General features: G+C 39.2%; 1 protein-coding gene across 1 annotated transcript in view; it reads right to left on the bottom strand.

The window, feature by feature from the left end:
- Positions 1-9,465: 9,465 nt before the first annotated feature.
- Positions 9,466-15,603, bottom strand: part of LOC126456085 (uncharacterized) — a 41,301-nt gene continuing 35,163 nt past the window's right edge. The window contains exon 4 of the mRNA XM_050091840.1: positions 9,466-9,703. Coding sequence (XP_049947797.1) covers positions 9,584-9,703 — 120 coding nt within the window. The 3' untranslated portion in view covers positions 9,466-9,583. The remainder of the gene's footprint in view (positions 9,704-15,603) is intronic.

Genomic DNA, 15,603 nt, shown 5'->3' on the forward strand with positions numbered 1-15,603 from the left:
AATATGGACAGGGAAAAATGTGATGTAGCTGTAAAAGATCTTGGACTATCAGACCAGCTCTGTCAAATAACAACAGTAAAATCAGGCATCAAATCATTCCATAAACTACAAGCCTACAAATGACATCCATCAGAAATCAAAATAAAAGATTTTTCAAAAGAACTAGAAAAACAAAGCTGGGATGAAAATATAAGGAAACCAATGTGAATATGAAATTCTCTAAATTCTCCACATTGTTTAAATTGAACTCTGAAAAGGCATTTCCAAAAGTATGCATGTCTGTATCAACATCTCACAAAAACAGATGGATAACAGCAGGTATTAAGGAGTCCTCCCAAACACTTAAACATCTCTGTTCCCTGAAAAAGATTCACAATGATCCAGAATTCTTGAATTTCTATCATAGATACAAAAAGATCTATAGGATGGTGCTGACTGTTGCAAAAAAGTCATTTAATGAAAAAAAATATATAATGCAGAGAATAAAAGCAAAGCAATCTGGTATGTTATACCAAAGGAAATGGAGAGAGGCAAATAAACGCAGAATAACATAATGCTAAGCGAGGGGGATAAGGTAATAAATGATCCACAACACTTATCAAACTATGTAAATGAGCATTTGTCAAGTATTGCAGAGAAGTTACAGCAAAAATTCCCCAAAACAAATATAACATCTGTAAATAATGTTGCACTAAATACAGTGATCTTACTTCCAACCTCAGAGAATGAAGTTAATGAAACTGTTCAAAACTAAAAAATAAAAAGTCAGTAGGCTTAGATGAAGTACCAATGTGTGTACTGAAACAATACATAGGGATTGTACAAGGCCCCTTAATAAATATAATAAATGAATCTTTCACATCAGGGACATTTCCTGAGCAGGCAAGAGTTGTACCTTTGCTTAAGAAAGGTAATGCATAAGACATAGAAAATTGCCAGCCCATTTCCCTGTTGTCAGCATTCTCAAAAAGAATAGAAGCAATTATAAAAGACAGATTAATGAATTACCTGAATAAATACAATCTTTTAAGAGAATCACAGTTTGGTTTCCGAAGTGGCAAAAATACGGAGTCAGCCATAGTAGAATTCACAAAATTTGTACTTGATGCTCTTGATAAGGAAGAGTGTGTCACAGGCATATTTTTGAATCTTTCTAAGGTGTTTAATACAGTCGACCACAAGATTGTACTAAATAAATTAGAAGCATTAGGAATAAGAGGGGTAGCTAATGACAGGTTTCAATCATACCTAGCAGATAGGGCACAAAGAGTAGAGATAACACATACTTCAAATAGTTCTAAACATTTAGTAAAACAAGAGAACTCCTTGCCGAGAAAGCAAATGAAACTCTCAAGGAAGTTTATGATTGCTCAATAAGCAATAAAGTTACATTGAACATAAAGAAAACTAATGCCATGAATTTCAGTTTGAAGACAAAAAATGACAATGTAATTTAATGTAGATGGCACATCTGTAGACTGTGTAACAAATGCAAAATTTCTAGGAATGAATATTGATTCTTAGTTGAAGTGGTGTGAACACACAAAGGTACTTGCAAACAGAATGTCACCAGCATGTTATGCCCTTAGAATCCTCTCATCAATGTGTAACATGCAGTGTCTTTTAGTTACATATTAATCATATGCACACTCAATTCTTAGCTATGGCATTCTTTTCTGGGGAACAAAGGCACAAAATATGAACACAATTTTCAAATGTCAGAAAAGAGCCATAAGAATAATAACCAAAAATACTCATTGTGAAGATCTGTTCAAAACACTGGGGATTTTAACTGCTCCATGTGAATACATTTACCAGTCAGTTGTACACATCAAAAATAACATTGGTAGTTACTGCACAAACAGCTCTGTGCATGACCATACAACAAGAGATAGACTCAACTTACATTTACTAAGAAAAAATAAACATAAAACTCAAAACAGCATTTTCTACCAAGGAATAAAACTGTACAATAAATTACCAAAAGAGATTAAAGAAACTGCAAAAATACATTTATTTAAAAAGGCAACTAAAAAGTACCTGTTATGCAATACATTGAAGGATTACTTAGATAAAACAGGGTAGGGTTTTGGTAAAAATAAATGTTATACAAATAAATAATAATGATTATAAAACATTCAACATTCCACATAACACCTTCACTTTATGTTTTTTTCCTTCTTTTTTCGTTTCTAGAAACACTCTCCCCTCAAGATATGCATAGCACAATACTAACACCTCTTCCTCTTTCTGAGCTCAACATCTCACTCATTATGGAGGGATACTGACTCAGTTTTTCAGGATAGCAAATGGGAAGTTGCAGTACAGAAAATGGGCCAGTGATCAGGAGGTGTGTGTGTGTGTGTGTGTGTGTGTGTGTGTGTGTGTGTGTGTGTGTGTGTAGTGAGTGAAGTGTTATGAAACAGTGTGTGTATAGTGTGTGCAGTAACTGATAGTGAGATTATTTCTAAAAAAGTATTTTATACCAGGAGTAAAATCTAATGATGATCTCTAACTAGAAGTCTGTAAATATGTGTGTATACAATTAGCTTATTTTAAATTGGTCTAAATTTGTAAATACTTTGACATGTCCCATATCCTTGTAAAAAGAGATTTTTGTGCCTTTTGGGCTGAAACAGAGTGGCAGACACACAGTGATGCTGGAAGAAAGAGGAGACGGTGACAGTGGGAGAGAAAGAGAGAGCAGACAGTGATGGTGGGAGAGAGAAAGTAGCTGTAAGAGAGAGACAGAGAGAGAGAGAGAGGGGGGGTGAGGGGGGGGGGGGAGGGAGAGTGGGCAGGAGGTCGAGAGAGCTGGATGGAGATAGTAGCAGTGGGAGCAAAAGAGGGAGAGAACAGTGGAAATGGAAAGGAGAGATAAGAGAGATGAGGGGTGACCATATGTGTGCTTGAGGGGCCTGGGCATCCCACCTTCCCCCTCCTCCCTCAACCAACAAATTTTAACACAAAAAATTTGCCCACTCTGTCCCATGTGTTAAAGTTCTCCCGTCTAGTGGTCAAAGCCCTGAGCAAACCATTCCCAAGGACATTTGTAGAGAGACAATAGAGGTGCAAGATAACAGACAGTAAGTGAGAAAGAAAGAGACAGTGGTAATGGGAGAGAACAAGAATAGTACGAAGACAATGACAGTGGAACAGAGAGACAGTGAAAGTGGCAGAGAAGGAGACAGTGGTAAGGAAGAGTGAGAGAAAGGGGTGAAGACAGTAACAGAGGGAGCAACAGACAAGAGAAAGTGCCAATGGGAGAAAAAGGAGGCAGGTGCAGAGAGACACATGTACTTCAGAAAACATATATACTTTAGAGAAAACTTCATTTTGCAGATAAATAAGTTCCCCAATCATACCGGCAATCATCAGTGGAGGCTAAATATCCAACAATCAATTGGGAAAATTACAGATTTGTTAGTGGTGGGTCTGATAAAACATCATGTGAAACATTTACTAATGTAATTTCTCTGAAAGATACGTAGAACAGATAGTTTGGAACCCCACTCATGATAGAAATATATTAGATCTAATGGCAATAAACAGACCTGATCTCTTTGAGGATGTCCAGAGCGAAACTGGTATCAGTGACCATGAGATGACTTTAGCAAAAATGAATATCAAAGTGCAAGAAATTGTGGTTGAAAGTAAAGGCTGTTAGTGGCACCAAAGTCAGTGTCTAGTCCATAGCAAATGCGACAGAAATTGAAATTGAGGATAGCAAAGCAAAAGCTGACTGCTTAACTCCATTTTAAAATGTTTGTTTATGAAGGAAAAGCCAGGGGAATTGCCCCAATGTAATCCTCGTATTACTTAAAAGATAGATGAAATAAATGTTAGTGTAAATGGTGTTGGGAAACAGTTGAAATAACTAAAATTAAACCAAGCACCAGGGACCAATGGAATCCCTATCAGATTCTATACTGAATTTGTGGCTAAGTTAGCCCTTCTTTTTACTGTAATCTATCGTCTATCTCTCAAACAAAAGATCATGCCCAGTGATTGGAAGAAAGCACAAGGAACACCCAGTTACAAGAACCAAACAACAGAAAATCCAGGATGGAATGTAACAATATTATGAAAAGGAAAGTTGCTACTCACCTTACAGCAAAGATGCTGAGTCACAGATAGGCTTCAGCTGCCAGAGACTGTAATCATGTGTGTATGTGTCACATGTGTGTGTGTGTGTGTGTGTGTGTGTGTGTGTGTGTGTGTGTGTGTGTGTATGTGCAATATCTGCGACTCAGCATCTCTGTTATATGGTGAGAAGCAACTTTCCTTTTCATAGTATTGTTTACAAAAATGGTAGTAGAAGTGATCCACAATACTACTGTCCAATATTCTTGACATCTATTTGTTGTAGAATCTTATAACCTATCCTGAGCTCAAACATAACGAGATACCTCAATATCTCAGACAAAATAACTTTCTCCTTGTTAACAAGTATCGTTCATGCAAAACCCAACTTACACATTTGTTGCATGACATACTGAAAGCTTTGGATCAAAGCAGTCAGGTAGATGCAGTATTTCTTGATTTCCAAATATCATTTGTCTCAGTACCACATCTATGCTTATTATCAAAAGTGTGTGGTATGTGGCATCAAGCAAAATTTTTGACTGGAATGTATGTTAATGACCTTGTAGACAATATCAATAATGACCTCAGACTTTTTGCAGGTGATGCAATTATCCATAATGAAGGACTGTCTGAAAGAAGCTGTATAAATATTCAGTCACATCTTGATAAGATTCAATTTGGTGCAAAGATTGGCAACCTGCCTTAAATGTTCAGAAATGTAAAATTTAGCACTTCACAAAATAAAGTGAATGACTGTAATATTTGTGGGTCATAGTTGGAATCGACCAACTGATACTGGGTGTAACATTTTGTAGGGATATGAAATTGAATGATCACATAGGCTCAGTTGTGGGTGAAGCAGGTGGCAGCCTTTTGCTTTATTGGTAGAATATTGGGGACGTGATGATACTACAAAGGAGGTTGCTTACAAATCACTTGTGCTACCTATTCTGGAATATTTGTCAAGTGTGTAGGATCCATACAGAGAAGGGTAGCATGAAAGCACAGGTTTGTCTGACCCATGAGAGAGCATTATAGTGATGCTGAAGAAGCTGTACTGTCAGACTCCTGAAGATAGACATAAAATGCCCTGAGAAACTCTTCTTACAAAGTTTCAAGAACCAGATTTAAATGATGCTTCTAGGAATATTCTACAACCCCCTGCTTATCACTCACATAGGGATTTTGAGGACAAGATTAAGTTAATGACAGCACACACAGAGGCATTTAAAGAATAATTCCTCCTGTGATCCACATGTGAATGGAATGGGAAGAAACCCTAATAACTGATACAGTGGGGCATACCCCCTAGCATGCGCTTCACACTGGTTTGCAGAGTATAGATGTAGATGTATGGATAGTGGCAGTGAGAGGGAGATGCTGAATACAAATGCTTCACTACAAAGAGAGATTGGTTAGAATGATTTAGAATGTTCTGTGTTAAAAGAGTGTGAATACGTCTGCATGCTAAAATTTTTGGTGAGGAAAGTGGAATGGGGATCAAGGCAGCCAGTTTCCCATGTATTCATCTTTTCTGTGTTCCAACAGGAGCATTGATAGCTGGTGCTTTTGTACCCTACTAGCCTTGGTAACAACACTACAAATGAGCAACACTATTGCACTCAGTTGGTGGTTCTATCTTTCATAGAGAATTGCAACTCTGATATCATTTACATACCTGCCTACATCTACATCTACATCTACATCTACATTTATACTCCGCAAGCCACTAAATGGTGTGTGATGGAGGGCACTTTACAGGCCACTGTCATTACCTCCCTTTTCTGTTCGAGTCGTGTATGGTTCGCAGGAAGAACGACTGCCAGAAAGCTTCCATGAGCGCTCGAATCTCTCTAATTTTACATTCATGATCTCCTCAGGAGGTATAAGTAGGGGGAAGAAATACATTCGATACCTCATCCAGAAACACACCCTCTCGAAACCTGGACAGCAAACTACACCGCGATGCAGAGTACCCCTCTTGCAGAGTCCGCCACTTGAGCCGGCCAAACATCTCCACAATGCTATCACACTTACCAAATAACCCCGTTATGAAATGCGCCGCTCTTCTTTGGATCTTCTCTATCTCCTCCGTCAACCCGATCTGGTACAGATCCCACACTGATGAGCAATACTCAAGTATAGGTCGAACGAGTGTTTTGTAAGCCACCTCCTTTGTTGATGGACTACATTTTCTAAGGACTCTCCCAATGAATCTCAACCTGGTATCCGCCTTACCAACAATTAATTTTATATGATCATTCCACTTCAAATCATTCCACACACATACTCCTAGATAATTTACAGAAGTAACTGCTACCAGTGTTCGTTCCACTAACATATAATCATAAAATAAAAGATCCTTCTTTCTATGTATTCGCAATACATTACATTTGTCTATGTTAAGGGTCAGTTGCCACTCCCTGCACCAAGTGCCTATCTGCTGCAGATCTTCCTGCATTTTGCTACAATTTTCTAATGCTGCAACTTCTCTGTATACTACAGCATCATCTGCGAAAAGCCGCATGGAACTTCCGACACTATTTACTAGGTCATTTATATATATTGTGAAAAGCAATGGTCCCATAACACTCCCCTGTGGCACACCAGAGGTTACTTTAACATCTGTAGACGTCTCTCCATTGAGAACAACATGCTGTGTTCTGTTTGCTAAAAACTCTTCAATCCAGCCACACAGCAGGTCTGATATTCCGTGGGCTCTTACTTTGTTTATCAGGTGACAGTGCAGAACTGTATCGAACGCCTTCCGGAAGTCAAGGAAAATAGCATCTACCTGGGAGCCTCTATCTAATATTTTCTGGGTCTCATGAACAAATAAAGTGAGTTGGGTCTCACACGATCGCTGTTTCCGGAATTTATGTTGATTCCTACAGAGTAGATTCCGGGTTTCCAGGAACAACATGATATGCGAGCTAAAAACATGTTCTAAAATTCTACAGAAGATCGACGTCAGAGATATAGGTCTATAGTTTTGCGCATCTCCTCAATGACCCTTCTTGAAGACTGGGACTACCTGTGCTCTTTTCCAATCATTTGGAACCTTCCGTTCCTCTAGAGTCTTGCGGTACACAGCTGTTAGAAGGGGGGCAAGTTCTTTTGTGTACTCTGTGTAGAATCGAATTGGTGTCGCCTAGCAGGTTCAGTGGACTTTCCTCTGTTGAGAGATTCCAGTTGCTTTTCTGTTCCTTGGACACTTATTTTGATATCAGCCATTTTTACGTTTGTGCGAGGATTTAGAGAAGGAACTGCAGCGTGGTCTTCCTCTGTGAAACACCTTTGGAAAAAGGTGTTTTGTATTTCGGCTTTACATTTGTCATCCTCTGTTTCAATCCCATCATCATCCCGGAGCATCTGGATATGCTGTTTCGAGCCACTTACTGATTTAACGTAAGACCAGAACTTCCTAGGATTTTCTGTCAAGTCGGTACATAGAATTTTACTTTCGAATTCACTGAACGCTTCATGAATAGCCCTCCTTACGCTAACTTTGACATCGTTTAACTTCTGTTTGTCTGAGAGGTTTTGGCTGCGTTTAAACTTGCAGTGAAGCTCTCTTTGCTTTCGCAGCCTAAGGTGTGTGTATGTGTATGAAGGTACATTGACATCCACCCATGTCTTCTGTTATGTTTTTATTTATTTATTTATTTTATATGACAGTGTAGTTTGTTGATCATATAAATCTTTCTACTTGTTTTAGTTGCCCATTGTACTTCGTTAATCACTGTTACTATGAGTGCATTTATGGTCACTGGTACCAGTTTCTATGTGGACATTCTTGATGAGGGCAGGTCTATTTGTTGGCATTAGGTCTAATATATTTCCATCATGAGGGAGCTACTGAACAATCTCTTGTAGATAATTTTCACGGAAGGCTTATAGTAATGTTTTGCTATATTTCTTGTCACACCTACCTGCTACAAAACTGTTATGTTCTCACTTTATTGTTGACTGTTTTAAGTTTTCTTTGATGATGACAGTACAATTAGGGAGGTTGTGTGCTAATGAACTGAGGTTTTTTCTAAAGTTTATGTTTAAATTCGGAGGTGAGGCTAGTGGTCAATAGAAGGATTAAGTTATAAGTTTATGTTCATCCTTGATTCTGAGCTTTGCCCAAACAGTCTCACACACAGCTTCAATTTCTATCTTAGTGGATCAGAGATATTTTTCTGCTGTGATAAATAAACCTTCTCAGTTGTCCATTAGCCTGTCCTTCCAGTATACACTTTTGCCTCAAACTCTCACTGCTACCAAATTCAGGTTTTAACCAACTTTCTGTACCTAGTATTATGTGATCTCCACTGCTTTTTAGGAGTGCTTCAAACTCTGGCACTTTGCTGAGAATGGACTGGGAGTTAATCACCAGCTAATGTTTCCAGTTGAATACAGGGAGCAATATGTAACATAATTTGTCTCACGTGCAGTATATCAGTGCATTCAGGCTGCAGCTGCTAGTACCTTGAGATAATGTAACACCACAGAAGCTCTGGCACACAAGCAACTGGACTTTCATTCAAGAGAATGACTGTTCAGATCCCCATCTGGTCATTCAGATTTTTCCTGTGTTTTTCCTAAATTGCTTAAGACAAATGCTCTTCCTCATGTGCTCCATCTCAACTTCACCACCAACTGGATGTTAAACTCTTGTCTTCTATCTTTTGTTTCAGAACAATATTATGAAAAAGATAATATTGTTGTTATTGCAACCTGGACTTTCGAGTGTTTGATTTTTCCTTTATTTCATCATTGAACGCTATGGGATATAAAGAGTTTTAATGTTTTACCTGATGAAGGACCATTTTAAATATGCAACAGGAAATTTAGGCCATTAGGTGTTGTCATCTAAACTTCATGACAGTTAACAGGACAAGCATTCCTTTATTAGCAGATGATAGCATGCTGTTTTGTTGGAGAGGTCTGGTAATATAATGGAGAAATAATTTTCCTTTTGTGCCTTTGTCACTCAGTCGTGCAGGGTCAGCATGGTTATTAACAGATTTGGGAAAGTCAATTTAAGAAGTGGCTGGATGCCCTTCCTGTTGCCACCCTGTTACCCTCTCTGCCCCAACTATCTGTATGCATGTGAAAATGTGCAAAAGTTTTCTAAATGATTGTGAATCATGTAACCAAAGTGGAACTTAGTTACTAGTCTGATATTCACCTAGTGGAGTGTGGGAAACCACCTAAAAACCGAATCCAGGCTGGCTGGCACAATGACCCTCATCGTTAATCTGCTAGTGGATTTGATCCAGGTCTGATGTACCTCCTCATCCTGGAAGCAGTGATTTACCATACATACATATTCAGGTGGGTATACTAGAAAAATGATTAAACAACAATTATGTAAAATGTCTGTATTTGTATTAGGTTACTAAGATGACAATTTCTATTTTATTTTTGTGCTAAATAAATACATTAACAACTTAAGGAAGTTATAAGCAAAATAAATTAGATTAAAATACATAAAAAACAATTAAAGTTAATCTACATCTTCCATAAATTCCACTGATTTCCCCACGTGCACATCTGATACTTTTCCAGCATTAAATAGACTGTTATCTGATCCAAAAGCTAAGCTGGTGTATTCATCCTTTGTCACCTGAAAAGATGCTTGATTTGTATTTTGTTACATAAATTATTTGTAGCAATAAAAGTTAGATGATTTTCACAGCATTGGGGTAAATTACTAATTTCTATAGACGCCATTTATCACTATTAAACAACCATTGACCTTTCATTCCCACTCATATGAGTTGCACAAATGGCACACTTTGTCAGTTACTACAGCTTCTGCAATTTACACAGACTGATACAGAGCTGCATCTACAAGACAGCTACTTGAGTATAAGACAGCTACCTGACTGTCATTTTCTGCTGTCAGTTTCACTAGTATTATTTGCAGCAGTAGTATCAATAATGGAATTAAAAACTGATATTAAAACTTCAAAATATAATAATTTTTTGTTTAAAATGATTGTGTTACCTGGCCACGATTTTGATTTTGATGCTGAATTGAGTTTGAAACAACCTTCAATGACAATAAAGTCTGTTCTGTAGTTTTTCATTATTTGGAAAATGTCATAAAATATGTGAAGATTATAATGGTGTAATCAGGCATAAAATAAATCAACACATAATGGCAAGATCAGTTTAATGAGTGAGACAAGCTTGAGAAGAAATGAAAAGTATTCTTTTTATTTGATATTTATAATTTTTATGCTTTGTATATCCACACTAGAAAAAAAGACTTCTTAAATATAGCAGTTGAATGACCATTAAAGAATAATGTTATGAGTCACTCCCAAACTGTTGTCTGACTGTTGAGAGCATAACTGCCAGTGAAAATGGGTGATATGTTGTAATATGTGGTGGGATGTCAACTTATGCCACCACTATCTCACTCACAGAGTTCACATTTGGTGCCACTGGCAGGCTAACGAAGTGAGATTGATTGATTGATTGACTGTGAGAAAGCCTACTTCACTTGTCAACAGTGCCCATACTAACTGAGTGGGGACGACTGCACACTGGCAGCGTGGTCCACTCTTTGTGTTCATGCTCTGTGCAGGTTCTACCTGCCAGTTAGAACTGTTCAGTAATATTTTTATGATGAACTTGTTTGTTACTGGACTTGGCCTTGCTCTGCTCCCACTGCTTTTGTCCACATGTGTGTGTAATCTCTGTTGATCAGTTAGTGCAATTGTATTATTGTATACTTTGTTAACAGCAATAAAAATGTAGGTACTACAGTCTTTGGTGATGGATTCATTTTTTTCCATGTGTGTTCCACAAGCACAAAGGATACAGCATTTGTTCAGTCATTACAACAACAGTTGCAGCAGTTTGAACAGAAACAACACCAGTTAGACGTGCTTCACCAGCTGGTTATGATTTACCAGGGTGGCACTGTCCTTCCATTCCCACCCTTGCACACCCACCTGCATTCCCAGCTTTTCCACCATTCAAAGAAGTGAAGGAAGAGGGATTATGTGTGCCATTTGCAGAATCATTACACAGTGTCCAGGCAGTGGTTCTGACTCTGTATTAATCCTTTATCCTGTCTTGCATTGCACCCAGAACATTCCATTTGCTTCAGAAACTTGCCCCATTGATGCATCCTGTGGCATTGTAATTTTTTTCAAATGTGTGAATTGCTCAATGATTACTGTCATAAGGAAACCCACGTTGTGACTTCCCAGGTGGATTTTTGCCAGTGACAACAGGAACTGGACCAGTCCTATCTGGCATAGGTAGCTGACCCCTGCGGGTTAAGTCTATAAAATGCTGATTTATATGTAATCATCACCATCATCCTATGCTGACCCTCTGATACATGATATCATTCTTTCTGCTCCAGACAGAGGTGAATCAGAAGGCACTGAGCTGGGGGATCACACAGTCAGGAGTAGGGATTTTGCTAGTCACTTAGGAGTTCAAAGTGCCTCAGGCTGTGATGGAACAGTTCAAGGATGTAATGGGTGCAGCAGCAGTGTGTTTGGTCCATAGAAACAGCATTGTTCAGTGACACCCTCATCGTTTTCTTCTTGTTCACACTATTTGCCATCTTCCTGACACAGTTTCTGCTCATGTCCTGATTGTATCTGTGCACACATCCATAGTTGCCATCTACATCAGCACACACAGTATGCAGTTTGCCATATACAAAGCCATGTGGCAGATGTCTGTAGTGGCTGCCCATGTGGCTTGTCCTCAGACATGGATGTGAAGTTCCTGGCAGAACATAGCATCGTACCAGTGCTCAGCTAGGAGCTCAGAATACCCACCAAAATTTATACAAGTATAATGCTGAATTCTTTTCCAGGTTGATATTGGGCCTTCTGTTTCTCTCATGAATCTTGAAATGTGTCATTGGTTGGATCACCCTTCTCTTTCCTCCACCAATCATTATTTGGTTACTGCAATCAGCTGATTCCTCTTTAAGGCCAGTTCTTGAACAAAGTTGAGTATCAATATGTCACCATGGTGGTCACATTTTTGGCCATTGAATGTGTGACATTCAAAAACATTTCTGGCATTGAGGCATCATGGTTCTTGGTTTTTCAAATTCAGGATGGTGTGCATCTCATTTCTGATTCTATCCCATTGCTCCCACTGCAGGTCTTGGACAACCTATGTCAAGAGTTCAGGTCATTGTTGTCACTCTCTTTGCTTGGATTGGGTGCTTTAAAAGACTGCCAAGGGCCACCCCCCTCACCCCCTTCCCCCATCCAAACTGACAGTCAACCCCAAATTTTGTTGTGCTTGACGTACGCTGTTTGCTCTGCAGCCAACAGTTAAGGAAGAACTGAACATCTTGTACAGCCTGGGTATCACTAAACTCATTCCTTCCAGCCCATGGGCTATGCCTCTGGTGTTACCCAAAAATCTTTGTTTGTGCAACGAGTTCAAGTCCACCACTATTGCCCAATGTGTAGTGGATAGCTGCCCCATTCCCCACCCAGAAGAAATACACAACTGATGGGTGATGAATGTCTTTCTAAAATTGACTTGGCAGAATTGTACCTGCAGCTTCTCTGCCTCTCAACAGATAATGTTGATCAAGTCCTCCAGGTTGTACCATTATACACATCTGCTCTTTGGCACTGTGAGTGTGCCAGCTATTTCCCAGAGATTTTTAGAACTGTTAACAGAAAGTGCTCTGTGCTGTGCAAACTATCTTCATGTCATCATCATCATAATGGGTTTCTCATGGCAGGGACATCTCACTAACCTTTGGATTCTGTTTACTAAATTACAAGGGGTGAGCTTCAAATGCAATCTGCAAAAATCAAAGTTTTTTAGATGGAAATCAAATATTTGGCTCACGTTCTTTTTAAGGACAGTATCAAACCTATGAAGCACCAGGTAGTGGGAATTGGTAACCTCCCTAAATCAGGGAACTGGAAGGAACTCCAGTCATTTCTGTACAAAGTCAGTTATTATCTGAAAATTTTCCCTAACACATTGGACATAAAACAGCCATTGAATGAGTTGCAATAGAAGGCGTTCCTTTCATGTGGTCAGTAGCCTGTGACAGAGTGTTCAGTCAAAGAAAGATGCTGCTAAGGGAACTCTGTGCCTTGTTACCTTTAACCCTGGGCAAACAACTCATCCTGGCAATAAATGCTTCCAATACAGGGTTAGAGAAATGTTTACTCACAGAAATGCTGATGGCACTGAACAATATCTTCCATGTGCCTCCAAAATGTTGATAGCTGCTCAACACAGTTATTCTAAATAGAAAAGGATGCTTGGGTCACTGTTCAGTCCCCATTTGTAACTTCCCAACAGGATCCCACAAATATTCTCACTTTGGGCTCTGTTTTTGGGCATGTATCACAATAAGATTTGTTACAGATTCATGGCACAGCATGCTAATGCTGATGCACTGTTGTGCTTGTCCATGGGTCCTGACCTGGCTTTAGATAAAACTGCTGTTGCCTGTTTCCAAAGCAGTGTTCACTTGCAGCATGTTGTGGACAGACTTCTGGTGTCAGCTCATCACATTGTGCAGGTCATATGGCAAGATCCCTTCTCTGTCAGATGGTCAATTTTGTGTGAAATTGTTGGCAATAGTGTTCCATAGTAAAAAAAATGACTCTGAGCACTATGGGAGTTAACTGCTGAGGTCATCAGTTCCCCTAGAACTTAGAGCTACTTAAACCTAACTAACCTAAGGACATCACACTCATCCATGCCCGAGGCAGGATTTGAACCTGCGACCATAGCGGTCACGTGGTTCCATACTGTAGCACCTAGAACCACTCGGTTCCATAGTTGATGGTGCTCTACTCTTTAGCACGTACTCAGATGACACTCAGGTTGTTGTCCTTCCAGTTTTGTGGGCTCGTATCCTTGGTCTCTTACATTGTAGCCACTGGGGTGTGATACACATGAAGGTACTCGTTCCGCATATTTCTACTTGCCTGATACTGACTCAGTGATTGAGATGCTCATCCATGAGTGCAAACAGTGTGCCAAATGACAAGCGGCACTGTCAAGAACTTTTGCTCCAAGGCACATGACACGTCAGCTGTGGAACCATGTTCACATCGATTTTTAGGGTGTTTTCTGTTATTCTATGTGGTTGGTGGTGGTCAATGTGCTGTCTAATGACCCATATGTCCAACACATTCACTGTGCATGTGCTCCATGGAAGCTACAGTGTGGGTTCTCAATCAGGTTCTTGCAATGAAGCGTTGTCCCTGACAATCATCTCTGATAATGGCCTGCAATTCCTACTGGGATTTCTGCACCTGCAGTGGTATTATCAACTTCATGTCCACATCTTTCCAACAATAGTCATATGGAGAGGTGCAGCTTATAGTATACACCTTTGAAATGTAGTTGAAAAATGCCAGCACCTCTGTTTGTGATGAAGTAAGCTGGGATAATTTTAATTCCCCTCTTGTTCTGTCATCTGCCTCCTTAAAATTCATTTTGACTTAATTAACATTAACATACGTGAATATGATCTGCATTTCCATAAAAGAGAAAGATAGAGGTTGAGCTGTAAATTACTTTATTTTCACATGACTGGTTTCAGACTGTTAGAAGCCCATCCTCAGGTGATGTACTGGAAATAGCAAAAGATGGGAGATAATTTTCACATGGCACAATGCACATAAAAACAAAAAAACAATTTTTTTCTAAATAAATTTAAAATTTTTTAAAAAATATTTCAAAACTGCTGGTCGGGCTAGGTGCTGCGAAACCTATGTCAAAGCACAAGGGGCACCATACAGTACTATGGACAACTGCCTGGATAGGGAATATACAAATGATATCACGACGCTTACGCTGTGCTGTGGTCCCCGAGCTCCACGTGTTCCAGGAGCGGTGTGCTGCCTATGACCACAGAACAGGGAGTAGCGGATGCAAACAAGGAGGCAAATTGGTAAACCAGAGTGGCAAAAGTGCTGCCATCTATTGACGGAGAGAACAACATGGGGCCACTAGCCAGGCCATTCACAATTTGGATTTAGTGGTTTACATTTAAAATGAATAAGAAACAAAAAAATTACATACAAATACACAATATAAGTTAAAAGCGCATTGTACATAGTAAAGGAGTGTATTGAACAGTTCAGGCCAGAACTGTAGTAAAACTGAGGGGAAGGTGCGATATAAAACTATTATATAAACCGTAATGCGCAATGAAACTTTCCTTTTACATGAGTGGCAAACAAGTTTTAAATTTAGTGGGGATAAGTGGCAACATCGAACACATGCCACAGTCATCAGTTAAAAGAACATGCACATGTGGCACTCCTGTTTACAAGCTCTTGTTACTGATCAGCAAGGAAAGTAGTGTAACCTTACAGTCTGTACTGTCAGAAAGTGATATGCCAATCTTATCTAATGTAAGCCTTGATTAGTTGTCGTCTGTTGGTTAGCAGTTTTAAATTGGACCCTACTTTTAATGTGTCCTTTTAATGCTATTGCTGCTAGCTATTAATTGGCATATCACTTGCTGACAGTATAGACTGTAACATTTCG

This window comes from Schistocerca serialis, chromosome 2 (assembly GCF_023864345.2).
Source record: "Schistocerca serialis cubense isolate TAMUIC-IGC-003099 chromosome 2, iqSchSeri2.2, whole genome shotgun sequence".
Classification (NCBI taxonomy): Eukaryota; Metazoa; Arthropoda; class Insecta; order Orthoptera; family Acrididae; genus Schistocerca; species Schistocerca serialis.